Genomic DNA, 26,558 nt, shown 5'->3' with positions numbered 1-26,558 from the left:
TTAAGTGAGTGGTCTACTCCAGCTTACCCATTACAATGCTGACATATTCTGGACCATATGCCAAATGACTGCTGAGGGGCGTGCATGTGTGCAGTGTACATAATAGAGAGACAGGCTAGGGACTGTTGGTTAGCTATTGCAGAGGACAGAGGCTGTAATACTGCAAAGGAGGGACTTTTGTCAGATCAGTTTGCAAGCTGCTTTCAGCTGTCAAGGGATTACAGTAAGTTTCCGGTGCTCTGTTTGTGGTACGTGTTCTTCTTTGCTTGTTCAAGACAAGCAGAAAGTGTTGACATTGCTCTGCATTGCTGTGGGAGGCTGTTTGCTGACATCTACTGCCCTAATCAACTGAATAATTGGTAGTGCATGGTGGTTTGGGGAAAGAGGTGAGGGATGTGGTGATGGCTTCTCTGTCACATCAAGAGAAGACAATTGGATGGTGGGTGATGGGTTTTGGACCACAGTTTTGACAATAGTGTGTTGAAGTTAAGCACGCCTGTTCTTGGTTCCTTGTTCCTTGGCTGGTTCCAGGCTAGAACAGTTGTCACAGTGTTCATGGGGTAGTAAATGAAGCTTACTTTAAGCAGCAAGGAAACAGCATAGATTGCCTTTTAGAGGTGAGGAGATGGAGAGTTTCATTGTAACAGGCTGGCACTGTTTAAGATAGAAGGCTCTGTTAGTCTGTGGTTATGATGTGGGGAACTAGACAGCCTCAGCACTAAGTAATGGAAATGGTTACCAAGCTCATCTTCAACCCACTTTGTCCTGCTTAAGCCAGCAGTGACTGGAGGTGACTACCACATACCAACTCAGTTTGACGTATTTCCTATGTACAGTGATCATGTGAAGAATGAGTTATTGTGGTAGGCGCTGGCAGGCAATGCTCTCTGTGCCTGAAGAGGAGAGTGCAAGCAGCAGACCTTGCCTTGTGCTCTGGGATACTTTAATCTGTCAGTTAGGGCCTCAGAACAGCCACATTTGCCTCAGAAGATGATCCAGGAGGTAATGAATTGTTTTGTAAACTTCTCTGCAAGTGTCACCATGGGAACTCCCGTCTGCCAGGCACTTTCAGCGCATCCCTGCAGTTTTGCTGGTAGAGAACTGGGTGAGACCATAAAGCTAAGCACACAGTCTTCCTGCCAGATATTGTTGATTACCCTGCATGTGCTTGGACAAAAGCTGCAGGACAAATTGCCACGCAGAGAAACCCACTGAGGGATTCTTCTGCCTTTCCTTAGGCACTGTGTTGATGGTTGTTGCTGTCTTAAAAACAAAAGAGGTTCTGACTGATCTTTGCTGATTTGGGGTAGAGGACTAGCCTGTGTGTTCTTGCATTAAACCTCCTCTTTTCTTTCTGCAGGCTGCCCAGAAGGGAAGAAAGTTGAATTTATTACCAGCTTACTGGATGCTCTGACTACGGATATGGTACAGGCTATTAACTCAGCAGCACCTACTGGGGGTGGGAGGTGAGTCCAGAAAACACAGCTGAATGCCACCCAGGTGGCTGCAGAGCTGTGGGTGCCCCTGAGGTGGGGGCAGGTGGGAAAGGTGTTACTGTGACTGATTTGGGTTCCTCTGGGTTGCTGAGAGAGAATCTGAGGCTGCTTTGTCCTGTCATCCTAGCTCTGCTTGCCTCCTCCCGCCCCTCCTCCCTGGCAGCTGCTCCACCATAAAGGTTAGTATAGCCCATTTGAAGTGTGAAATGAGAGCACAGTGGGAGGAAGTGGCTTGTTCTTTTGTCCCTTGGTGCATGAAAAGACCTAATAAAATGCAAATGGATTGAAGGAGACCGTGTGGCCTAGTGGCTACCACAGGGAGTGAAGAATGTGAACCAAATTCTTGGCAGGACCAGTGCTGTGGCTTTGCTGTGAGGCTGCAGCCAGCCTGCCGATGAGGAGAGGAGCTGTTTTTCATGGCCCTCTCCTCTGACCAGCTGTGTGTCCACCCCTTTTGGAAGGAGCAACCGGTCAGGCCTGTTGCAAGAGGTGGGCAGAAGTCTGTGTTCCTGGGGAACTGGAGGAAAGCTGAGGCTGTGTCTCCCCCTCCTGCTTGATAACAGCAGATCCCTGCAGCACTGCCTTGGACAGGCCATTGCAAACCAACTACGATGGATTTGAAAAGTGCTACACTGCCTCAGCTGGGCAAGGCTTCTGTGGGTCTGGACTTGCCTGACTATAAAAGGAGTCAGTGTTGGGGCAGCTTGCAGGGGTGGCACAATGACTGATGTGCCTGGGGTCTGGAGAAGGAAGTGCCTCTGCACAAATGTAACTTCTATGGGTATTCCTCCAATGTGTTGACAGTAATGTTGATCCCCTGCTTTCCTCTTTCATAATGGAGAAGGAATCAGTGCCATCTTTTAACTGCTCAACACTATTCAAGGACCTGGGTGGCATGGCTGTGTCCCTTGGCTTCCGTATGGACTACTAGTGAATTCTTATGGTTTTAACTTCACATTTAGACCTTACAAATCAGGCCAGTGACTTGTATGTGTGCCTGCATGCTGAGTATTCTGTAACCCGTTGAATTAGTGCTGTATGCCTAACATGTCTGTATTCATATAAACAGGATGAAAAATGCCCCAAGGATGGGAAATACATCGTTCTCTCCCAGACTTAGGCATTCCAATGTCAATTCTGTCTAATTTGCATGGTTCAAATGCAGCGGGTAGGGGTGGTGGGAAGCCCTGGAGAGTATTTGATATTTATTTGGCATCTTTGGCACTGGGACTGAAACACAGCCAATGTAATCATCACTCTTAAAATAAAGCTTAATATAAACCAATGTTGTAGAGACCAGAGATGTATGCCCCCCCTGCGCTTCTATAAACCAGCAGGCTTGCTTCCTAATGTTCCCCAAACTTTGTGTGTTTCTCAGCTTTCAATAGAGGCCTTTCTGGTGGAATTTTTCACTGCCCAGCTCTTCACACAGTCATCACATTGATTTATTTTCCACTCCAATGTCAGCAGCCCAGTTGTAAGGGGGGAAAATTAAATCTTTTAGCAGGCTGTCCTTGGTAAGGCAAAAGACTGTTACCACCCAAATACTGTGCCTGCCCACAGCCATGATTAAATTCAGATAACTGCTCTGGTTTAATTTTCCATGTGCCTCAGCTAGACTAAGCATGTACCCCAAAGAACAAGTGTCAAGCTTTTCCAACCCAACAGGCCATGATGAGACCATTTCAATTTTTTTAAAAAATTCATTTCAGAGAATTTTTGATATTTATATAAAAATTGTATCAGTACATACTTCATGTGGGTGTGTGAAGTTGGGAAGCTGTCCCTGTGCAGTGAGTCCTGCTTTCCAAGAGTCCCAAGGTGAGGAATATCCCGAGTTCTTTTTTCAGGAATTGGCTTCTATGGTGTGAACATGTGTATTCTTTGCTGGGTAAAAAGTGGCTGGACCCAGAGAGTGGCTGGTAGCCCAAGTGGTGTTCCCCAGGGCTCAGTATTGGAGCCAGCTCTGTTTAATATCCCTTTTAATACCCTGGACAAGGGGGCTGAGTGCCCCCTTATCCCACCATGTTGTGTGGGAGTGTTGACCTGCGGAATGGTGAGAGGGATCTGGACAGGCTGGATCAATGGGCCAAGGCCATTGTATGAGGTTCAGCAAAGGCAAGTGCCAGATCCTGCACCTGGGTCACAACAGCCCCATGCAGTGCTACAGGCTGGGGGATGAGTGACTGGAAAGCTGCCCAGCAGAAAAGGACCTGAGGGAGCTGGTCTGCAGCAGCTGAGCATGAGCCAGAGTGTGCCCAGGCAGCCAGTACATACAGGCATACACTACACTATGCATCTTTAGTATCAATATTAAAATAAAGGACCAAAGGCAGAGAAGAGCCTTTCCAAAGTGTCCAGGACTAAAAAAGCTTAACAGTGAGAGTCTTAATGAGCTCAGACTTCCTTAGGGTGTTGAAAGAAAAAAAAAAAGGTTGGAAGTTCATTTTGTAAAATCTGAGTACCTCTGTAGGGACAAAGGCTCTGCAGGCTCCTAAGTCTAGCAGGGAAGAACTTGATTAACTGAATATAAACAAACTTGTGATCAAAATTTCTTCAAAGTGAGGGCAGTTCCGAGCCAGAGTGAAGTCATGAGGGACGTGACAGATTCCCTCTCTCTAAAGCTTTCATCTTAGGCCTGATGTGTTTCAGAAGAACTTGCTTTAGTCAAACCTGAGTTATGGTCCCAAGAATAATTTGATTCACATTCTGTCACTATGATATACAGGAAATCTATTTAGATTACCCTGCTGACTTCAGTCTGAATCTGGATATGTGAGTGAAAACTTCTGTGTTTGATGAGTGTCTTTGCAATTATTATCCATATTAGCTTTTTATTTTTTTGGGAGGGGGGTGGGGGGAGGAGGAGGGAGTGGAGTGATGAGGGAGAAGCATGGAAAGAAATTAGAGATTGGCATTTGAAATACTGCACAGAGCTGTGCTAAGTTGCCCCCAAAAACAATGTAGTAGCAGGAAAGTGAGGCAGTAGCTTGGATTCTTGCAGGCCATGTAAGCAAAACCTGGTAGGACTCTTTTTTTTTTTAAACTGGGTATGCTTAAAACAACCTCATAATCCCTTATAGGTCTTGTCTTGTTTAAGGAAGTTCAAAGCTATTGGCTTTAATTGAGTTACTCTTGCTTTACAATAATGTAAATAATGTAAATGAGATGAGAACTTCCCTTCCTCATGGCCCTGGTTTATATAACAGCATAATAGCCAAATAGACTTCAGTTATAGTTTTGAAACAGAAAATCTCTGGTAAAATTCATTCTTAATTTTAAGTTTATGTATAACTTCAAGACACATCTTATTACTGTATGTTTTCAAAGTAATTAAGGGAGCAATTGTAGGGAATTGGTTTATTAGCCAGTACATTGTATCCTTACTGGAAAAAAAAATCATTGTTGAAATTGCTCACAAGTGAGTACTATATAATAGGAACAGCACTTAAAATTTTAAACTTAGCTTTAGTACATTTTAGTCTCTTTTCTAATTCTGATATAGTCATAGAGGGCCTAAACTAAACTAGATCATAGGGAATCCCAGTCTGGGTTTATGTTATCTGAGAAATTCTCTTTGGTCCCTGCCAATTCAGAAATGAGTTTTAGTTGCCAAAATGTGTGCATTATGGCTTGCTGCATTATCAGCAAAAATATTACTGCCCTGTGGAATTTGAGGTAAATGGGCAGCTTACAGCAGCCACCCTTATCATGTAACACAGCAATCAGTCACTTAATTTAAAGTTGCCACTTATTCCCCTGTAATAGCCCCAAAAAGTACTCCAGAAAATGGCCCTGAGGTTCCATTTCATGCTCTAGTTGAGCAGTTTGAAGCAGGCAAGCACAGTTCAGCACATCTCCAGGGTGTTCTGAAGCCAATCCACGTTTTAATAAAGACTGACACTTTTAACCAGTGCAGGGAAGTTGATGCTCAACTCCTATTGCATTTAATTTGAAGGTGGATACCAACTTCCCTTTGTCCCCTTATGGAAATTCTAGCCTAATTAAAGATACAGAAGAGTTAATGTAAGAGGAGTGTCTTTCAACAGTCAGTGAGGAATGAAGGGAGGTAATTTTTTAAGCTTCTAAATTATTTCTCCTACAATCTTCAGAAAAATTGTGTTCAGAATAATGTTTCATATACAACTTAGCCTGAAGAGAGAGAGAAACTGCCCTGTAATAGGGGAGATAACATTTAGTAGAGGAATTCTGCATTTCCCATAGTTAATTTGGACTGGGTGGTACCCTTTTGTTTAGTCTCAACACAGCTTAGTTTTTTGTTGGCTTCTTGATTCCTTGGCTACAGGAAAGGAGGAATAATAAAACAAATACAGGATCCTTTTGCAGTTCCGTTGTAGTAATCCTTTCTGATTCAAACCATGTTCCACTGTTCTACCTTTAACTTTAGGCAACTGTAAAGAACAACAAAATGGAAGTAAGAAGTGGAAGCAGAGCAAGAGCAGTTTTGAATTTTACCTCAGTTTGTTAAACTCATTGCTTTCCACTGTTTAGTGCTGGCACTTTGGTGGTCATCATCAATGCTGTCACGGGCGTTGGCTGGAGGGGTCAGCCACTCTCCACCCTTTCTTCATTCAGCAACAGCACCAAGCAGGGTATATATATCCTTGCAAAATATTTACAAGTCATACAAACTTACAGCTCCAGCTCTTTAGACATCCTGACCACAAACATACCTTCTGTGTGTGTTGGGAATGAAAGCTGGACTAATTAATTTTTTTTTTTACTCTGTAGCATTTGCTACCAGCTTCTTGTCCATTAGTGTTCCTTCATCCTGGAATAGGTCCCTCTGGTTTATAGGCTCTGCAGTCCAGCTAGATGATGGGCTGATCTTACTGCCCTTACATCCTTCTGCCTCAGCTGCTCATGTTGCTACATAAAGTTTGTAGTACAAAATAATAGATTTTCTGTCTTCAAACAGGTACCTGATGGGTACTTCAGAGATATTGCAGCCTGTGCAGTGGGGCTGAAAGTGTTCAGGGAGCAAAAGACCAGCTTTGGTAGGAATGGATATCAGTTTATCTACTAAAATGTAGTGGCATATACTACACTTAGACTGCACAGTTCTGTGGAACATAATGTGATGGCACACTGTACATGGGTCTTTAGGGGGGTCATGTCTCACATTTGCTGCACTTGTATACTTTTGCCTATATTCCTCCCCTACTTCCCTGCTCCTTCACACTGAGCCTACTGCTCCTTTCTCACAAGGGGCCTCGAGGGCTGAAAAGCATTACAGATTGCACGCACAGTGCATATTCAAACTGCCTATTTGATAGTTTGGCAGTCATTCTCTGATCCAGCATTCAGTGCCGCTAAAAAAGTGTATGTCCATGGTTTTGCACAGCCTCTTTTGTTCTTCACTGACACCAGATGATGTGAAGGTATTCTGTGGAAGTGTGCCTCATCTGGAAATAGCATTTTTAGAAGTTGTTGAACCTTAACTTGCATATCTCTAAGCATAAGCCACCTAAGAAATAAATGTTCTGCTATAAGGGAGCTCTTAGAACATTATACAGAAGGAGAAGCAAGAGCCTACTTGGAGAAGACTGTATACTTGATGCCAACAAACTTTTAAGAAAACTGGTTTGCTGTCTTAGTCTGTTAATGACAGACCATGCTTTTCTTCACTGTTGGAGTATTGGTGGGCTTATGCTGCATAATTGAACTAAACTTTCTGGCCTTTGTACAAAAGCAGTCCAGCAACAGCAGGTTACATTTGGAAAATCAGTTTACACAGACCTCCTTTCTTCACTAGCTCATTCTTTAGGACTGACTGTTTTGCCACAGAGTGCTAAAGAGAAACAATTAGGCAGAAAAGTAAGGACAGCTGTCATGCAGTCAACATGAGAAGGCTGTCTTCATTTTGGTAGTTCTTACTGTGTCTTACACAGCTGCTACAGCACCGAAGTGAGGTACTGGAATTCAGTGGCTTTTAGTGTGATTGGAGTTAGAGCAAGAGATATTGGAAATTGAGAATGTACGGGACAGCTTTGTTTTGTCTTGATTTTTCGATTCCTTTATGGTCTGAATGAGAGGCGGCCCAATAAATGAAATTTATATCTGAGGGCTGATTTACTTCTCTTGAAATAGTGTGGGGAGGAAGTGGAGGGACAATCCCCTGGAATACTGCCAAGTCTGTGCTCACAGGGCAATTAGAGCCCCAGACTTGTCTGAGCTGACCCGGCAGGCAGGCATGGCTGGTGTCATGGCACATCAGCAAAGCTAGGTGGCCTAGCAGTGCTGTGTAGTTGCATTAATTCATGTTTCATGGGTGGTGCCTAAGTGCCTTTCACGGGCAGTGGTCAAAGTCAAGGTAGTTAAATACAGTACTGTAACTTCATCCTTCTGTAGTGTATCATGGAATTTCATGAGCCGGGGATATATGGCCACCCTGAGATGATGGGGATGCTTCCTGTCCTGGGATTCTGGATGATAACCAGAGATGGCAGGCAGCCAACCATTTCAGGAACTGCAGTCCTGCTAAGCCAGCCAACAGAAAGTGGTAAAAACGCAGAAATGGCTGTATCTTCCTTTTTCCTAAAGTCATAGCCATTAAACTAATTCCTTTTAGCTCTATTAGCGTGCTGCAGTTTTCAGCATGAGCTCTCAGCATGTTTGTAGTGGCAAAGATTGATTTATTGTCACCTCATGAGTCAATGTATTTGTATTAGTCTGTGAATGTCCCTCATTTTCTTTGTGGAAGTGCTGAAGAGAGCCATGTTGCCTTTCTTGATAACTCATAAAAGCTCCTCCTTGGTGTGCCCCTGGAAAAGAGGCACTTTAAAATCCTACTTCTGAGTGCCTCTTCAGCAGGTAGTGAAAAGCTCTTGTCTGTTGTCTTTCTGCTGTTAGTTCTAAGATGCTCTGCTATTTTCTCCATTTCTGCCTCTCCAGTTGTGGGCCTTCAGTAAATGAGGGCAAGCCAAGGTGTGAATAAGGCCAGTCTCACATGCAAAAGCTTGAGTTTTATTCTTCTATCTCAGCAAAGACAGAGTATTGCCCCTTGCAATACAGAACTCCTCTGAGGTTGTTGGAAACATGCTTGTCTTCAACTGATAGCCAGCTTCTTTCCAAAAGGGAGAGAGACCAATAGCTACGTTAATAAATGTCATAAAGACAAGACAAGGATGTGTTTCTGTTCTCTCCTGCCATCCTGGTCAATGCATACAGTTTAGAAAATGGGGACACTTCCTTAACTTCCAGGGGAGGGGGGAATTTGCAATTTTTGCTTGTCTATAGGTGATTCCTGGTGCTTGCCTGGTATTTTGGTTCCCCAAACTAAGCCAAACTTATTCCTAACCCCTTCTTCCTCCTGCACAATCTTTATCCCGTTGTACATTCACCAGATGCTGTGACTGAATGCCAGCCTGCCTCTCAGTTAAGAATTAAATGAAGGAAATAGTTTTAAGTAAAACCCTGGGAAAAATGTTATACAGTTTGTCTGCCTCTCTGTACTGTGTGTTTACTTGTTACAAGGATTCATGTATCTCTGGGTAGGGGCTACTTTTCTAATTTCAATCCTTATTTGAAAAAGCCATCAGAAAAGGTTAATGAGGATCTCAGTTCTCCACTTAAACTCCAGTTCTTGCTTTTTGCATGCTGCAGAGTCCTCCTCTTTCTCCTAGTTCCCAACAAAAACAAAAACAACAACAACAACCAAAAAAAAAACCAACCAAAAAACTTCAGTGACTATATAAGTATATATTCTACAAGTTTCTGAAACAAGGTCAACAGCAGTCTTGGAGAGCATTTTATAGGGTACTTGGGTTCGTATTTCTCCATCAGCTTGAATGCCCCAAACTCACACCAGAATCTGGCTGCCTGCAGTAAGCAACTGTTCCTCTCTCCTTCCTGGGGAAGGAATTTATGCAGCAGCTGGATATGTCTTCTGGAATAAGTCAGAGCAATCAGTGCCAGTGTAGCATGTCTGACTACCTATCCACTAATTTCCATGCACTAAAATGCTTTATTCTTGGAAGGAAAAAAGGTTCAGGTCTGAGCCTCATTTCAGCATCTTTTCAGCTTTCTCTGTTGGCATGCTCATCATATGGAGAAAAGACAGACTAGCTTAGAAAGAGTTTCTCTCCTGGTTCTCAGTATCCCTGAGGGATAACCCCCTTTCCCACTGCAGCTGCAGAGTACCAGAAACTGCTTAAACAGTATGACATAACAGTACCTGTTCAGTGATTGCATGATGTTGGAAGGCAGCATTCTGTATTTGTGCGTCTATAGCTGTTGCTGCTCCTTGTTTTTTTCTTCTTTTCCTCTCTGATATTGTTGTTGTCTACAGAAGGAAAATGTGAGTCAAATAGCATCAAACTTGTAATACCACAATGATTAAGAAATGAAACAAACTGAAGTTGCCAGCTCTGTAGTGCTGCTTTTAATGGATTTGTGGTTTTTATCTTCTGTGGAACTATTGTGTGTAAGTCAGGTATGTGAAAAGCATGAAAAATGCTGAAAATACAGCAGAGGTGTTCAGATTATATAAACAGATACAGGGAGAAGAATATTGTGTCTTGCCAAGGACATTTTCAAATAATGTATGTGTCTTGCATTAAATTAATTTGTTCCCTTTCTGAAGTCTAGATGTTACTGTCACAGAAACTACCACGACAGCTGACACTCATGGCTCTCTTACTGGTAATTTGAATGGGAGCCCAAGGGCCAAAAGGACCAAGGAGATTGTCTCTTGCCCTCTAATGAGGATCCTTCTGGGATTAGGCAGAGTTTCAGCAACTGTGTGTGAAGAGAACCATAGCTACTGATGGTATCAGACTCCAAGATTCTCTTGGCAATTCACTTGTTAATGCTATAGGGCATTTTTAGGAAAAGTGGAAAAGTTCATCTATCTCAAAACAGCCCAGCTAAAAGGAGGAGATTGGAAGATGTGTGATTTTTGCTTACTTTGAACATGGCATAGCACTTCCCTGATTCAGTGAGCAGCTCTTGCTCCTCAGCATGTGCTTGACAGTGCTGATGAGAGCACTCCCTTGTCGGGGGCCTGTGCTTCCTCTGTTCCAGGTTCTCTGAGCCAGACCCCAGCCATACACTAGAGGAGCGAGTGGTGCACTGGTATTTCAGCCAGCTGGACAACAATAGCAGCAATGACATCAACAAGCGGGAGCTAAAGCCTTTCAAACGTTACGTGAAGAAGAAAGCCAAGCCCAAGAAATGTGCCCGGCGTTTCACTGACTACTGTGACCTCAACAAGGACAAGTCCATCTCGCTTCAGGAGCTGAAAGGATGTTTGGGAGTCAGCAAGGAAGGAGGTGAGTGCCTTTTCTTCCTCATTGCATGACAGTAAAAACTGACAAACAAACTTGCCGAATAAAAACTGAGTTACAGCAAATTCAGTAATCCATTTTCTCCCAGCTGTTTCAAAAGTGCCACAGTTTATGTGAGCAAATGAGTGGGATTAACATAGTGCCATGCAAATGTTGTTTGTTACTTGTGTTATGGCTCCATCTTCTATGCCTTATCACAGACCTCTGTGCTAAGGACTATACAGAAACAGGACATCAGAAAAGAGTTCTTGGCCAGACTTATTCCTAACTTATTCTGCTTGTACTGTTGATGTCCTTGGAAACTGTAGTTAAGATCAGGTCCCTTTTGAGTAATATACCCTGCTAACAAGATTCTGTTGTCTCAGCCATGCAGGTTGGATGATGTATGAGCCAGCACAGACCCAGTCCTTCTCTGGAGACCCTGTTTACTAACAGAAATAATACTTATTTTCATTGCTAAATTCAGCATGCAGGAGAGTGGATGATGCAAAGAGAACAACTCAGAAAGCAAGCACAGGGCTGTACTGTTGCCCTTTTTCAAATGTAAACTGTACTTTGAGATTGGTAGAGAAATAAGGCATGTGAATAACCTATTTTCCTTTCTGTTTAGTATCTGAGCAATCAACCTACCCTCCTGTCTTTTCTTCTTTTTTTCACCTTCACCTCATCATCTGTTGGGACCCGAACCAAACTGATATTTTTGGAAATTTTAGGAATTGAAACAGTTCAACCCAAATTCAATAATTATCAGTCATTCTTGACTGTGGGCAGACTTGCTTGGCAGGAGAAGGCAAACAGGGAGATTCCAGGGGACTAATTTCCTGTGCAGGTGTTTTGGCTTTGCAGCTGTTGTTATATGTGTCACGGTAGTTGGGAAAGGTGGATAGCTTTTTTTTTCTCCCATCCTAATCCTTCCTTAGTCCTATAAGTGGGAAAGGAGTCAGTACATTTGGGTGTTGGGAAGTTGCATTTTTAATGTGCTTTGCAAACATCTTAGTTACCATAATAAGCAAATAGCATTACTTGTCAGCTGTGAGAAGCATTCAGCTTCCCTAGCCCTGTGGAGGTGTTTTTTTAGTCATCAGTACTTTACTGAGGAATGGCATACCAAAACAGCAATCCTTAATTTTATTACCTTCCCAATAAGATGAATGTGCCAAATGAATTTTATTGCTATTTGGCCTGGAATAAGAGTCTCTGGAATCTGCTGCCCTGGCCAACTGAATGTTCAAAATTTAGTTTATGTAAGGGGAAAAAAAATCCAGAGGAAAAAATAAAGAAAATGTGAAGCTTTGAGCCCATTTGAAGGGGAAAGAAGGCAGCATGACACTGTTGTGAGTGCCTGATTGTCCAGCTGTTTGCTGAGAACACATCCTTGACCTTTCATGGTTTCTTCTGTTGTATGAGGACAGGGCTGTGGTCAAAAAGGGGCTCTTATCTTATTCTGTCATATTCCATGTACCTACTACAAACCTGATAAACCTTGAGGATCAAAGATAAAGGGATAAGTTAAAGGATGGTGAGGACTAAAATTCAGGGCAGGGGGCAGTGCAGACAGCAGGTACTAATATGGAAGAAAGAACTGAGTGAGAAGACTCCTGAGATGCAGCAAAGAAGTTTGTAATGGATCTTTTTAAAGAAGTCATGAAGTTGTGAGGTGGTAGATGACATGTTTTCTATGCTTCCTATTCATAAGAACTGCTAAATTTAGAAATCTTTTCTTTGACATGGTCCTCCGCAAATCCTCTCTAGACTGGAGAGAGATGGTTGGTTTATTAGGTGGATAAGGAGCTGGTTGGATGGTCAAACCCAGAGGGTGGAGGTCAACAGCTCAGAGTCCTGATGGACATCAGGGACAAGTGGTGTCCCTTGGGATTCATACTCGACTGGTGTTATTTAATATCTTCATTAATGACATTGTGGGATTGAATGCACCCTCAGCAAATTAGCAGATGACACCAAGCTGAGTGTTGCAGTTGCCATGCCTGAATAATGGGATGCCATCCAGAGGGACATGGACAAACTCAAGAAGTGGCCCCACGGGAATCTCATAAGGTTTAAGACAACCAAGGGCAAGGTCCTGCACCTGGTTAAGAGCAATCCCCAATATCAACACAGGCTATGGATGAACAGATCTGAGCACCCCTGCCTAGAGGGACTTGGGGATGCAGGTGGGTGAGAGCTGGACATGACCCAGCCATGGGCACTCCCAGCCCAGAGAGCCACACGTATCCTGGGCTGCATTCAAAGCAGCGTGGGCAGCAGGGCCAGGGAGGGGATTCTGCCCCTCTGCTCTGCTCAGACCCCACTGCAGTGCTGCATCAGCTCTGGGGTCCCAGCACAGGCAGGACGTGGAGCTGCTGGAGTGAGTCCAGAGGAGGCCACCAAGATGATTAGAGGGACAGAGCATCTCTACTGTGAGGAAAGGCTGAGAGAACTGGGATTGTTCACCCTGTAAGAGAAGGCTTGGGGTGACCTAATTTTGGTCTTCCATTACCTGAGGGGAGCCTATAAGAAAGAGGGAGAGGGACTTTTTACAAGAGCACAGAGTGACAGGACGAGGGGAAATAACTTCAAACTGAAGCGGAGTAAGTTCAAATTAGGTGTGAAAAAAAATTCTTTACTGTGAGGGTGGTGGGAGCTGGAATAGGTTGCCCAGAGAAGCTGTGGATGCCCCATTACTGGAAGTGTTCAAGGCCAGGTGGGATGGGGCTCTAGGTAGCCTCGTTTAGTGAAAAGTGTCCTTGCCCATGTCAGGGGGGTCGGAACAAGATAAAGTTTAAGGTGCCTTCCAACGCAAACCATTCTATGATTCTGCCATCTTACCCTTTCTCTAACTTTCCTTAATCTGGATCATAGGTGCATGTAGTGACTCCCTGTATTTTGCTGTCTGTTTTTTTTTCTGTACCATGGCCTCCGAAGATCTGCTGGGGCTGAGGTCACTGTGGGTTCAAGCCAAGAGCTAGCTGGAAACCTTTTTCATGTACTTTCAGTTGTGAACTGCTAGTCAGAGGAAGACAGAACTTTTCATGGAAATGTTACTGTTTCAACAAAAGCTTTGTTTGAAAGGTTCTTCTGGTCCTTGGATGAGGAGGGGTTGGAGGGAGGCAAGGAAGGTTATAATTTCCCCTTGATATACTTCATTGCAAGTTAACTTAGCTCAGATGTTCCAAATCCTGTTTGGGTGTCCAGTAGCATAAGGACTAAACTGAAGTGGGTCATCATTCCAGATGAGTATGCCTCTTGCTAGGCAAATTGAACATTTGTAATAGATTTTAAAATAAAACATAATACAATTTTTGTAGTATTTGGGATTCTGAAGAAAACAGTTCTTAAGTGTTCTGCATTTTTGTAAGTGTTTTGCTTTTTTTTTTTTTTTTTTTTTGGTGGCCAGTTCCATCCAAATGTGGAAATAGAGCTGCTTGAAAGAAGCATAGAGCATCCATAACACACTACTGTTATATGCTTCTCAGGACCTTGAGAGTCCAAAATAAGATTTATATGTGAAGATTGAGCTGGGATATTTGTAAGGACTAACCTGAATCTGAATTCTTTCCAGCTTAGAATTAAATCTGTTCAAGATGTGTAGTTTTGTCTGTCTTCCCTTCCTCAGCAATCTCTTAATGCCTGTGGTTACCTAATATGTGGGTATTGCCAACCAGTGATTCTCTAGTGAGGAAGTTACCTGCCCAGCCTATCAGAAACCCTTCCCTTTTCCATCCTTATGGTGACCCAAAAAGCTGCTGGCAAATCTGCTAGGTCTGGTGGCCGCTTTGCACAGCTCTTGTCCCTCTTTTTAAACCAGACTTGTTTTTATCTGAGGCTATTCACATGGAAAAATGCCATTCCTGGATCTCAGAATGGTGTGGCCACATAAAAGAGTCAGCCTTTGAGTGTTTGCAGAAGCCTGCAAATGGCTTCTTAAACTGGGGCAGAACAGGCAGGCAGAGCTTTTAGCTTGGAGTATGCCAGAAACAGTCTTTGCCATCACTTGATCTAAGATTGTCTGTTTGAGGAATTGTGGAAGGAAAACAGACTGATTTACAGCCTGTTAAAAGTTAGCATTCCTCAGCATAGTCTGCACGGCCTGAGTTAAGGGAGGAACTGTCTGTGATCAAAGAACAAATGTATCTCTCTGCATTACTCAAAAGGCAGGATCCTTGAGAGGAGATAGACACACATTGTAAAGCTTTGCTGGAAAGTTCCTGGACCCAAGATTAACTGGAGTCCAGTGATGTTGGGGAGGAGGGCTGTAGATCTCAGTGAGGCTTGTGCTAGTTGTGCTGGCTGCAAAATGTTGGAGTTGAGTTTTACCTCTATATTCTTCCAAGTTCAGGAGACAAAGTCAGCATTTTGTGCCTGCCCAAAGAGGAGCTAAGGGAATAAGCAGCAAAGAAATGTCCCTCTGCCAGCTGACAGGAAGTTCTCTTCTGCCAGCTCAGATCCTGTGATTGCTTTGCTGTCCAAGAGCTTGTCAGATGGTAGGTGTTGGGCGTGCTTCACAGGACATGAGGACGTCTGAGATGGAACCCAGCCACCAAGAGCCAGCCCAAAAACAGGATCAGAATGTCTTAATTAAAAAGTGTATGTGTGTCATTAAACAGAATGTCACTTTCTACTGAATCTCAGGAAATGTTATAGAAAGAAGGAAAAGCAGATGGACAATCTGAACAGCAGATTTCTTTCAGTGATGTTTTGGATCTTTCTTATTGCTATCTTCAGAAGTAACTGCCTGCTTGGGAGGCTGGGAATGAGTTGCTCTATATCATTACTGTACAAGTCGTTATGTGAGAGAAGGTAGCAAAGAGCAGTCACCTGGGAAAGGCCTCTGGACCAGTGATGATAGAAAATAACAATCTGAGTGGCCATGAGAAAACTGTATCCGGGTAATGACTGGATTAAAAATTAATTTCAAAGTACATTTATGTGCTATTAGATTAGAATCAAAGGAGCTGCACTGTTTCAGTGCTTGGTTTTGTTTGTCTTGTTAAGGTACTCCCCTTTGGAGCTTTGTAGAGGTGCTATAATTTGCCTTTTATCTTGACAAAAGTAAGTGATAGTATGAATCAGGACATCCGTATTGTGTTGAGAGCACAAGATAAGGCTGTTTCTCTCCCCAGAAGGTGAAAGGTTTGCTCAGTATGTTTGAAGAATAATAATTTCCTATGAAAAGCTGCTGGGTTTTCCTTGGGGCTTTTTCTTTTGAAAGACACCTGGCCTAATCCAGTGTGACTAGAACTGTTATCCAAGAGAGTGTACTTGTGAGGATGAGCAAATGCTCAGCTTTATGAAACTTGCTGAATGATGGGATGTTACCCCATAATGCCCAAGGGCTTCCCAGCTATATGTTAGTAGCCCATGGTCACCGCCTGCCATATTCCTTCCTCTCCTGTGTGTCAGCAGTGCAGTGTTGTTGTGGCAGGGTTTTGCCTTTGACAGGTACACGTGGCTGGCCTGGTTTGTATGTCAGGCAGGCAGCTGAGGGCAGTGCTCTCTGCTCCAGAGTAGCAGGGAATGAGTGCCAGGGCAGTTTCCCACAGGGCTGCACGGGGCCATGTACTTGAGTATACCAGCCATGGCACAGAGGGATGGTCCTGCCTTCTGTGCACACTGGCCTGGAGATCCCCACCTCTTTCCAAAGATAGGCAGTGCTCACTCAGCTCTTTCCAAAGATGGGTCGTATTCATGAATAGCACTGTGCTGGAGCTCACTTGCACTGCATAATGAAGGTGAGAGGGTTCTTTTGGATGCCCTCTGGCTACCCCAGGCTACCAGCCTGGTAGTGCCCTCTGGGGCCCTGGCAGCCTCCCATGAAGGGCCCAGGCTGTGAGTGCCAGTCAGCCCAGGCAGGTTCCCTGGCCCTGGCAGTGGAGCCTCTGTCCACAGCAGCAGAGCCACGTTTGACACCAGCCATCAGCGAGCCGTGGTTCTGCTAATCCCAGCAGGGCAGGTGGCTGGTACTGGGCTGGTGTTCGGGGTCTTGGGATAACTTCCTGTGCTTACACAGTTTGTTATTAATGTTCTCTAAAGCCAGCAGGCTGTGCTTTGTGATTAATTTCAGCCTTGGCCACTGACAACTTTTCTTCCTCTGGCTTTTTCTTCTCAACAGCTCCATTCCTGTCTTACAGCCCAGCCTTCTGTCCCTTGAGGCTTCCTACACCTCGCTCTTGCCCTCTGAGCTTCTGCCCATCTTGTTCCCACACAGAGTGGCATGTGCAGTAGAGTACTTGATGTGCAGAGCGAGCTGTGCAGTCAGGTTATGTGCATGCACAAATCAAAGTCATGGAGTGGAGGGTGGCAACAGGCTTACTGCTGCTGGCTGGGAGCAGGAGCTCCCATTTTCAGCTAACCCCTCCTTTGAAATCAGAGAAAGGAGCTCACAGGACGTGTGACATGCTTTCAACAGCTCCTGTAATCCCTGAGCTATCTGTACCCAGAGCAGAGGCCCTTGCCATGAGCTCCATCTGGTGTAGGGTACGTGTGCCTGTTAGAACACAGTCACAGCCCTGCCCCTCTGCCAGGTGTAAATTCAGATCTTTGATTTTAGGCACTTGCTTGTTTGATTCAAGTGAAAGATTTAATAAACCTGGGCTGTCTGTATTGCCGGTACCTTCACTCTATTCTGGCTTCCCCCTTTCTACATGGCATTATTTTGCTTGCTTGAGGAAACTTCAGGATACTACTTGCATCCTTCCTTTCCTCTTTCTCCTTCCTCTGTTCAGTTTAACCTTGTAATTGTTGTTTCTTGCCCACACAAAACCTCTGGATTTCATGATACTCAGCTACTACAAGACCGGGTATTTAACATCTCTCATCTCGGGCACACTGGTTAGACTCTTGCATGTGAATCCTGTTAGCAGGACTTGCTGTGAGCATGCTCAGAGTGGGTGCTTTGAACCTGCTCTCTGGCAACAGACAAGGGAAGGCTCTTTTGTCATGCCACGGCATTTACTTCCTTTAATGTGGTTCTTGGATTTTACAGGTAGCCTGAGCAGTTTGCCCAATGGAAAAAGACAAGGCCTTAACCCTTTCAGTGAGTATCTTGTCAAAATGATTATTTTTTCCTGTGATAAGCATGTATTGCAGAATTCATTCTCCCCTGTTCTCCTATGTTCATGAACAGCAATATAGAAACAGCTGGAAACCAAAGTTGTTCTTAAGAGGTATAAATACATCAATGTGCAACTCCATTGCTTCATTTCAAAGTCCAGCTCTACGCTGGAACAGCTTATATGCTGCTAAGGAATTAGAATAGGATAAAGCAGCTATGGGATGACTACTCTCCTATCCTACTCCTCCTTTTTCTGTCGAGCAGTAATTTAAGTGATTCGCTCTGTTTACATTCCATTTCTCCATGGACAAGTTCCCATGAAGTCTGTTCTCTATCATGGTAAAGGTCTGCTCTCCCCTGTATTTCAGGCATTCAATCACATAGACCATTTCATCAGGCATGAGCAATAACATCATTTGCTTTGCTTTTAGGCTTGCATCCTCATGGTTTTGTTGGGTACTTCTCATTTTGGACTCTAAGCAGTGAGAAGTTCTCCCCACCTGTATCTTCTGCTACTTGCTCTATAGCTGTCCTACATATGTCTGGCTAGACTCCTTTTTGTGTTGAGGAGACCTAGGCTGTGTATTTGTTTAGTGCCAGAAGTCTTCCTACACCTCTTGCTGTCCTCCTTGTCTTTCTGGGGAATGTATCTGGTCCTGGTGGGATGGGCTGAACAGAGAACTGAAGGTAAAGATCAACTACACCTTGTACACTGATGATGTGATGTTTCCTGGTGTGTCCTCCTTTCTGAGTATGTACTTGGTTTTTGCCTGCTGCTAAAAGCTGAGCAGAGGCATTTGAACAATTGCTGTAGCTTCAGCCCCTTCCTTGTCATCAAAGTGCTCAGTGTAGGACAGGTCATCTGCACTCCCATGCTACCCTGTACTTACAGACATGGAAAAGAATCTTGTTTTTATGAGCTGGTCATTGAGGACTGCAGGTGCCTTTTGCAGCGCTGTGCAATTGATTGTAAATGTGGCTACCTGAAATAATTTTGCATTTGACAATATTTGCCCCCTGTGAACAGGGCATGTTGATCAGCACTGATCTCACGGAGGCCTTTCCTCCCAGTGAGGAGGAAAGGCCTCAAATCCCTACTTTTGCTTTCTCTTTAGCATGTTGTCACCTGTAATTAATCCACAGAGCTCTAGCTCTGATCCCATAAGAGCTTTGGTTCTTTAAGAACCTTTGGTGAGGGGCTTAACAAAAGCTTTCTGAAGAAAGGCCTTCTCCAAGACCTGCTTGTCTGCTAGGGAAGGAAGCAGCTGGCTGTGGCTGATGGGGACATGGTGGCAGGGCAGCCTGGCAGCAGTGGATTTCTGCATTAGCTGTGCCAGGCAGAAGGAGCAGAGCAAGGGTTGTTGGACCAGTTGTTTCCCTAGACTGCATGCCCATTTCCAAGGAGGGGGAGGAAAGTGGTGTTTTGTGTTTAAAAATATGTCAGTCCCTAAGGCTCCATGTGACTCATTCAGTGCTTTTTCTGGCAAGGCTGTCTCATTAGCCCCTGGTTGTTTTCAGCCTCACAGCTTATTCTGGGATCTCAGCTTTCTGGGGCCAGGGCTTCAGCAGAGGCTATACTGGATCTTTATCAGTCAGATTTCTTTTTGCTTTAATTTGCCTTTTTCCCTTACTTGTTCTGCTTCTGTCTGATTTTCCCTCTTTGCCCACCCCACCCCATCCCACTCTTTCAGTAGGTCGCCTGGTGTAGCAGCAGAAGACAAGAAGGGAAGGCAGGAGCTGACCCAAAGGAAGAAAAGATCCAGTGACAGACGGACAGACACCTTGCTGCTTGTGAGCAAGCATGCAGCATCAGCAACATCCAGCGTAGCAGAAGTGGCACCCAGAACATTTGCACTTTTAAAAAATTGGTTTGGATTTTTTAAATTGCTTTTCAATGCCATTATCTAATACTTTGGAAAGTGGAGGGAAGCAGGATCATGACTTTTTAAAATTGGAACAGCTACTGATGATGTAAAATTGATTTCACTGGGACTCAAAGAATTTTATATACTGTATATAAATATATATGTAAATTGTACAGTTGTCTTGTACAGGGGTTGGAGTCACTGTTCTGTTCCTCCCTTTGCTTTTGAAGGCTGTTAGGGTTAGAGGGACACTTTGCATTTAATGGATTATAGCAATGCATTAATTTCTGCCACCAAACCATCATTCAGTGGTGAGCCTTAACAGCACCTCCATGCAGAAAGGAGCCAGTGTATCAGCATGAATTGTTCTTGCAGATGTGCACACAGTGCCCCAGATACCAATGCTTCTTGAGAGCAGCTGAACCCCTTTTTTTACCATAAAGCTCTCTGCAACTCAGGCTATTGGGCTTTTGAGAACAGATTTCATCTAAGTATTGGTGCACTGCAAAGCTGCTTAAAGTGGGGATAGAAAAGGGTTCTGTTAGGGATGTACAATACTAGTGTGTGCACCTGTTGCAAGTTGGGCAGAAATGAAATACAAATGCATTGCTATTCGTGCTCAGATAATATGCTTAGCAAAGCTGCTCTGTGCCTCTGGAATCTAAAGCTGTAAGAAGGATGTGGGAGCCATAGGCCTAGAAGAGTCAGTGGAGTGAAGTCTTGCATCTTCTGCTCTGACAAAGTGTTCATCTGTATGTTGTACAGCAATAAACATTTTGAGAAGCCTGCTAAAAGCAGCACTATCCTGCCTTGTGCTTTGCTGAAGAGCAAAGGACATACTTGTCAGTGCAGACAGACAGAGTTGTTGCTGTCCCCAAGAGTTTGCTTTACTTCTGTTGCAGCAGTACAGCTCAGGCCATGCTCACTGGTGAAGGTCTGTCAGCAGTGACTTTCTTGTCCTTGGTGGTTGTGAATCCAAGCTCTCCTCCTGCACACTGGTGTGCCTGCCCACTTTGCCTGATTTGCTGTTGCCAGTACCTCCTGGGTACTGTGACACTGGGGTGTGATTAGCAGTAACAGTGAAGGCTTGGAGAGAGGAGTCTGGTGTTTTCTTGGAGGCCACAGGGGCTGTGCCAGCCACTAGCAGTTTTAGTAGAGTTGTTTCTTTGGCAGGGGTGCCCATATCAGCAATCCTAGATTTGGGCAGTGTGATGGGACACGCAGAATTTTGCTTTGTGTATTTCCAACCACTGGCAGCACTCACCTGTTCTGAGCAGCCTCCCATTTCTGACCTGGTGATCCTTCTGCCACTTATCTCTGGACCAAGAACCTGTTAGAAGAAACTGTAGTGAAGGTGATGAAATGACATGCTAATATGAGATCACACCAACAATTATTTGTAACAGCAATAGGTAACTGTAGAGACTGGACTCATCCTTCAAGGCTCTGTTGTTCTGGTAAAAGATGATACAATGCAGCATCTTCACTCCATCATGTCATTGTGACAATAGCATGAGATAAATACATCACCAAAATAAAGTGACCTGATGCAGTAAATTAGTGCTTGTTGACAAAATGGAAAGTTAAATAAAAGAAAAACTAACCAGCCTTTCTATAAATAACTGTTTAAGAGTAGTAATAACTCTTCCTCTGGGAAGTATATTTGGAGCTAATTAAAACATATGGCATGGTTAAAAACACTTATGGTAATATCTGAAATATATGTCATACCATCATAATATAAAGAAGTAATCTCTTTAGCAAGAGCAGATCCTGCTGCTGGATCTTCAGGGTTTCTCACATACAATGTATGTGCTTTTTTGGCCTGCAAGCTCCCACCTTCTTGATTGTTACTTCTCTTGTTGTTCTTTGGGGTTGTTTTTCTTTTTTTTCTTCTTTTTTCTTTTTTTTTTCCTTTTTTTTTTTTTTGGTTGGTTGGGTTTTTTGCAGTTGTATTGGGTTGTTTTTTTTTTTTTTAATGCCCTGGGCACGTCTTATGTGTGATGAAATAATTTGGTTTAGTGTATAGTTAGAAATGTCCATGCCACACTCACTAATCCTATTGTAGGGAATAAAGAATGAGACCAGCTGTATTAAAAAACTCCTCTCCATTTTAATATTCTAGTTTTAGGAATTAAAAGTTCTGACTGCTGGGTTGGATGGTGTTTGGTGGTTTGGAGTTATTGGGGTTTTTTGGGGGTGGGGTTTTTCTTTGTTTGGTCAGGATTTTTTTAAATGTACAGTTCTATCCAGCAGAAACGGACAACTGGATGTCTCTAGGAATTTGATCAGCCAAGCACCAGGGCTGGAAAATGCCCCACAAGATTGTGGGGGCACTGCAGAGCTGCTAAAACTCACTGCATCTTCTGGAAATAAACCAGCCAGTCACCACTCCTGCTTGTTATATAAATCCTTCTGCTGACCTCCTTTTTCTCATCCTTGTGCCCTTCCCCTCCAAAAGGCCTGCATTCACATGTTGTTTGCAACTGAAATTGGGTCAGTTCTTCAAGGAAGGCAAACAAGGGGTGGCTGTTGCTTAACTTTGGTATTTGTGGGTATTCCTGTTGCTAGGCCAGGGCTGACTTTATGGATGGATTGGGGACCAGGCATTACACTGCCTTCCCCTGTCTCAAGACAATTCCAAGTCCCTGCATCCTGACTTGGTGAATTTGCATGGGTCTCTGAGCAGCTTCTGGCAACTCTTGCACACTGCCATGGAAGGCCCAACAGCATGATTGTGTAATGTCCAGGCAGAGGTCAGGTTACTTGTTCTGGGTTTGTGTTGGAGGATTGTGCAGACCATACTGGTCCTGATTGCCATAGCCCATGCTATGAGCTGTCCAACAACCTGTACTCATAGATGAGAGCAGTGCCTCAGCTGCCCATTTTCCCTCTTGGTTTTATTGCCAGTCCACCTGGCTGCTAGGCCAGATCGTCCTTATCCAGTGCTTGTAAGCAATCTTTTGCTCTGCCTTGCATCAGTAGCATCTTTCTGAAGCTGGGACACAGGGAGTGTCAGTGTTGTGTCCGAAAGCAGACCCTGGGCTTGCCTCTTCTCATCCTTCAAGTCCTGCTGGGCCTCTCCAGCTCTGCTTTGAATGACGGCTGAAAACGGCTGGGACAGAGAAGAGAACCAGGACTCGGCAGTGCAAGTCATCTGTTCATGCTGCTAGAAGTAAAAACTCTTTCTTGCTGATCTTCCAAGGGCATAGTGTGTGGTAGGAAATTGCATTACAGTGAGATTCATTTGTGTGAAGGCACTGCTTTCCGTGGCCTGAGTTTATATTGAACTTACCCTGCCCCAGCGCATTTCTGCCTATGGTCAAGTTGTTAAACTGAAAGGCATCTGTTTGGTTTTGGTTTTGTAATAAAATAGATAACTTTGCTCCAGTGTCTCGTGGTGGTTACTTGTTGAATCTTGATTTCCAGTTATTTCAACAGTGCTGTAGGAGAGGGAAGGGGACTTTCCTCCATGCAGAGTCAAGTGTCAGTGTCGGTGGTTGGGTTTGGAGGTCTGCAATGTTTCTTCCCTGTGTGTAAGCCTGCAGCTGAATTAAAACAAGCTCCAGAGAGCATCTCTGTGGTTTGATGACAGCTGTCTGAATCTGCTCAGCCTGCTTAGAAAGGGTGTAAAGCTTCATCAGGATTGTAGAGATGATTGTAGAAGGTGGGTTGTGGGATCTTGTAGCACAGTCTCCCCACACCACAGGTAGACAGGCTCTGCACCTTGCATGTCCTCACAGCTCCCTTTCACATGGGAGCCTCATGCTTTACTTTGCAGGTCATGCCTTGCTACATGGGAGCCTGAAATAGTATCTTCTAGCTGTTGTCCAAAACCTTTTAATCCTCAAAGATAGTGAGTAACAAGCCATGCTGGAAAGCTGCTGCTGTTGTTAAACATAAGTTTTTCTAGGCTACAAGGAAGGGCAATTAATCAGAGGCTGCAGCACCAGGTCCATGGCAGAGGAGGCCACACACAGATTCCTTCAAGTGCGTTTGACCAGCTTTGCCATCCCTGTCATTTCACTTGATCCCATGTAAATCTTTTGCAATGAATAAGGAGCCAACTCATTGCACATGGAAGGCAAAGCAATTGCAGCCCCAGGAGAGGGTTTCTGTATGGTAGTCACAGTCTGGATTGTTTATAGGTGGTCAGAGAGAACTGCTAAGTCTTTCAGTGCAAATTCAACTATAAAAGAAGGAAATGCAGAGGTGTGACAGCCAATGTGCGTCTGTCAAGAAGGAGCTGGCCAGCCAAGTTAATTTCTTTGTATTACCAAGGGTAACAAGTTCTGGGGCTAAGGGAAGAGCAGTAGTTGTTATCTCTGAGGTCCTGCAAGACTTAACTAAAACCAGGAAAAGGATATTTTGAAAAAGAAAAGACCAATTCCTTGGCCATGCTTCCTGATTCTGGTGTTGATGTAAGGTACCTCAAGAGGCCTTCTCCCTTTCCCTAGCAGTGCTGCCATTCTGTAGGCAAATCAAAAGGACTGAAAAGGGCTTGCTTCTGCCTTTGCTTCCAGCAGTGATACTGCCATTCTCTTCCTTCTCCCCCAGCCTTTTTTCCTCTTATCTGTAACATAACACAATCGACATGCAGAATGTTGACCTTCTAAACTCTCAGCAGCCAGCCCTTACAAGACATTTCAGGCAAAATACCTTGGAAACTGTTGAAAAGCTGATATTAAATTGAACAGAACATCTGCAAAAGTTAGGCTTCTTAATTTGGAAAACACCTCGAGTAGGAAATTGGTTAAAAAAATGCCAGCTTAGGAACCAGGAGTCTTAACAGTGAGTGTTTTGTACGGAGTATTTGCCAGAAAACCCAAGACTGGCTTTGGGAAGCAATTGTGCTTTTTGTAATTCTGCTGAGGGCCTTCTTGCTGATGTTAATGGTGGGTTTTGTTTTTTAAAGTGACCTTGCCTGTGCACTCCAGGAGTTGTCTAGCTTTCGTTCAGAAAGCACCACAAACTCCATGCTGTGTGTTGTAGCACAAACCTATATCCCCATCCCCTGCAAAGCGTAAATGAACATTTATTCCACATTATGTTTTCTTTCAGCACATTGGGACTGGCCTGAGGGTCTTCAGCTGAGGCAGAGGAGCCATGGCCCCACTGTGTGCTCAGTCAGCCCACACCTACAGCCCAGGCAGTGGTGGTGACTGGCTCTCTGCCCCCAGCTGAGCTAGACCTGCGCTGTGCTGCAGGCACAGGGTGTACACTGGGCAATGAGGGAGGCAGCTACTTGTGGTTCCAGTGGAGATTGAGGTTTCCACACCTTGCCTCATCTCTGGTGCCAGCAGGAGTAGCTCAGGTCTCCTGCACACGACTCACGACCAGGTGGCCCTAGTTTGGACCTCAGAGAAGTTTCTTGGTGCAAGATCTGGGAGTTTGAAGTACAGATGAATATAGCTCACCTTATTAAAATAAAGAAACTCAATCCCAGTATAACATAGATCCTTAACTTATTGCTTTATGGTGTGTGAATAAAGGACTTTGGTGAAACAAGTTCTTTCTGTGGCATGTCTATGCTATGCTTCAAGCACTTGAAAACTGCAGTTTGAGTGTGCAGTGTTCCATTGCACAGCACAGCCCTGGCCTTGCATAGCACTAAGTGGCACTGCTATCTCCCTCAGTCATGATTTTGGCTGGGACCACTGAAGGGATTCCTGCTGGCTTCACCATGTCAGAAAAGAGCTGACACAGCATCTGGCTGAAGAGAGAGAGCTATTTCTGAAGTGACTTGGATGTTCCCACTCTGAGCTGGCAGCTTGTCTCAGAGAAAGCTGTTATGAAGGTGGCTGAGGCTGGATTGTTCACTTGCAGCCCAACATGGAAGTGAATTTTTGCATCTCTGGAGCTGTTAAAATTGTTTCAAGTTAATCTCTTAAACATTGCAAAAATTATCAGAGGACTTTTGCCCACTCTAGGAGACTGCGAAGAAACCATGGGCCTGTCAGCGATCACAGAAGTCCACCCCTCCCCAAATATGCCTGCTAACTGGAATTTGGACAGTGACAGGAACTTAAGATAAAGGGTTTACTGTTGTCCAGTCATCCCAGGTCTGGGGAGAAAAATGTATTCACTAGTGACACTGGGAGACTGGAATGTTGATAGCTCCAACAATCATGGGTCAAGCTGCAAGTGAACAATCCAGCCTCAGCCACCTTCATACAGCTTTCTCTGAGACAAGCTGCCAGCTCAGAGTGGGAACATCCAAGTCACTTCAGAAATAGCTCTCTCTCTTCAGCCAGATGCTGTGTCAGCTCTTTTCTGATAAGGGAAGAGGCAAACCCTCTGAGGAGGGTACTGTCTCTTTGCCCTTACTCAGGTGAACTCAGCTGTGATAACTCCCCAGCCGGGGAAGTACTGGGATATTCATACATAGCCTGAAGGTTCTCATCTCTGCTGATGGGCCCTAATGGGCCAGAATGGACTCAACTTCCTCAAGCTATGGGTAGGTGTGTTGTCTTAGAAGGTACCAAAGGCTCCTGAACTGATCCATGACATTACATCATCCATTGAAACTCCCTGCCCCAGGGGAGGTACCTGGGTGTTCCTACCTGAACTGGAGTGAATATAAACGCAGCAGATGTGGTGTTTTGGGGATTTCTCCCCACCACTTGTTTGGGAGTTCCCCTACCACACGATGGATCCAGTCTGCAACTATCACTTGGATCAAGAAGCATGAAAAATGGCAACAACTAAGTCTCATTGTTAGGCCTACAAGTGCCATTTCTACTCTTATCCTTTCCTTCTCTTTCTTACCCATTTTCTTAAGCAGCGTTTTTATGCTTTTGTATTGCCATCTTATTATACATAACAATAACAAAAAAGG

General features: G+C 44.3%; 1 protein-coding gene across 4 annotated transcripts in view; it reads left to right on the top strand.

Annotated features, from left to right (window-relative positions):
- SMOC1 (SPARC related modular calcium binding 1) overlaps positions 1-23,105 on the top strand; it is a 129,767-nt gene extending 106,662 nt beyond the window's left edge. For 3 of the 4 annotated variants that reach the window (XM_050975181.1, XM_050975179.1, XM_030240126.2), the window contains exons 10-13: positions 1,361-1,466; positions 10,542-10,789; positions 17,787-17,837; positions 19,547-23,105. In XM_050975181.1, the coding sequence (XP_050831138.1) occupies positions 1,361-1,466; positions 10,542-10,789; positions 17,787-17,837; positions 19,547-19,563 (422 nt within the window). In that variant the 3' untranslated portion in view covers positions 19,564-23,105. The remainder of the gene's footprint in view (positions 1-1,360; positions 1,467-10,541; positions 10,790-17,786; positions 17,838-19,546) is intronic. The other variant, XM_050975180.1, reaches the window with a different exon arrangement.
- The last annotated feature ends 3,453 nt before the right edge of the window (positions 23,106-26,558 follow it).

This window comes from Serinus canaria, chromosome 5 (assembly GCF_022539315.1).
Source record: "Serinus canaria isolate serCan28SL12 chromosome 5, serCan2020, whole genome shotgun sequence".
Classification (NCBI taxonomy): Eukaryota; Metazoa; Chordata; class Aves; order Passeriformes; family Fringillidae; genus Serinus; species Serinus canaria.
This window is presented reverse-complemented; position numbering and strand designations above follow the sequence as displayed.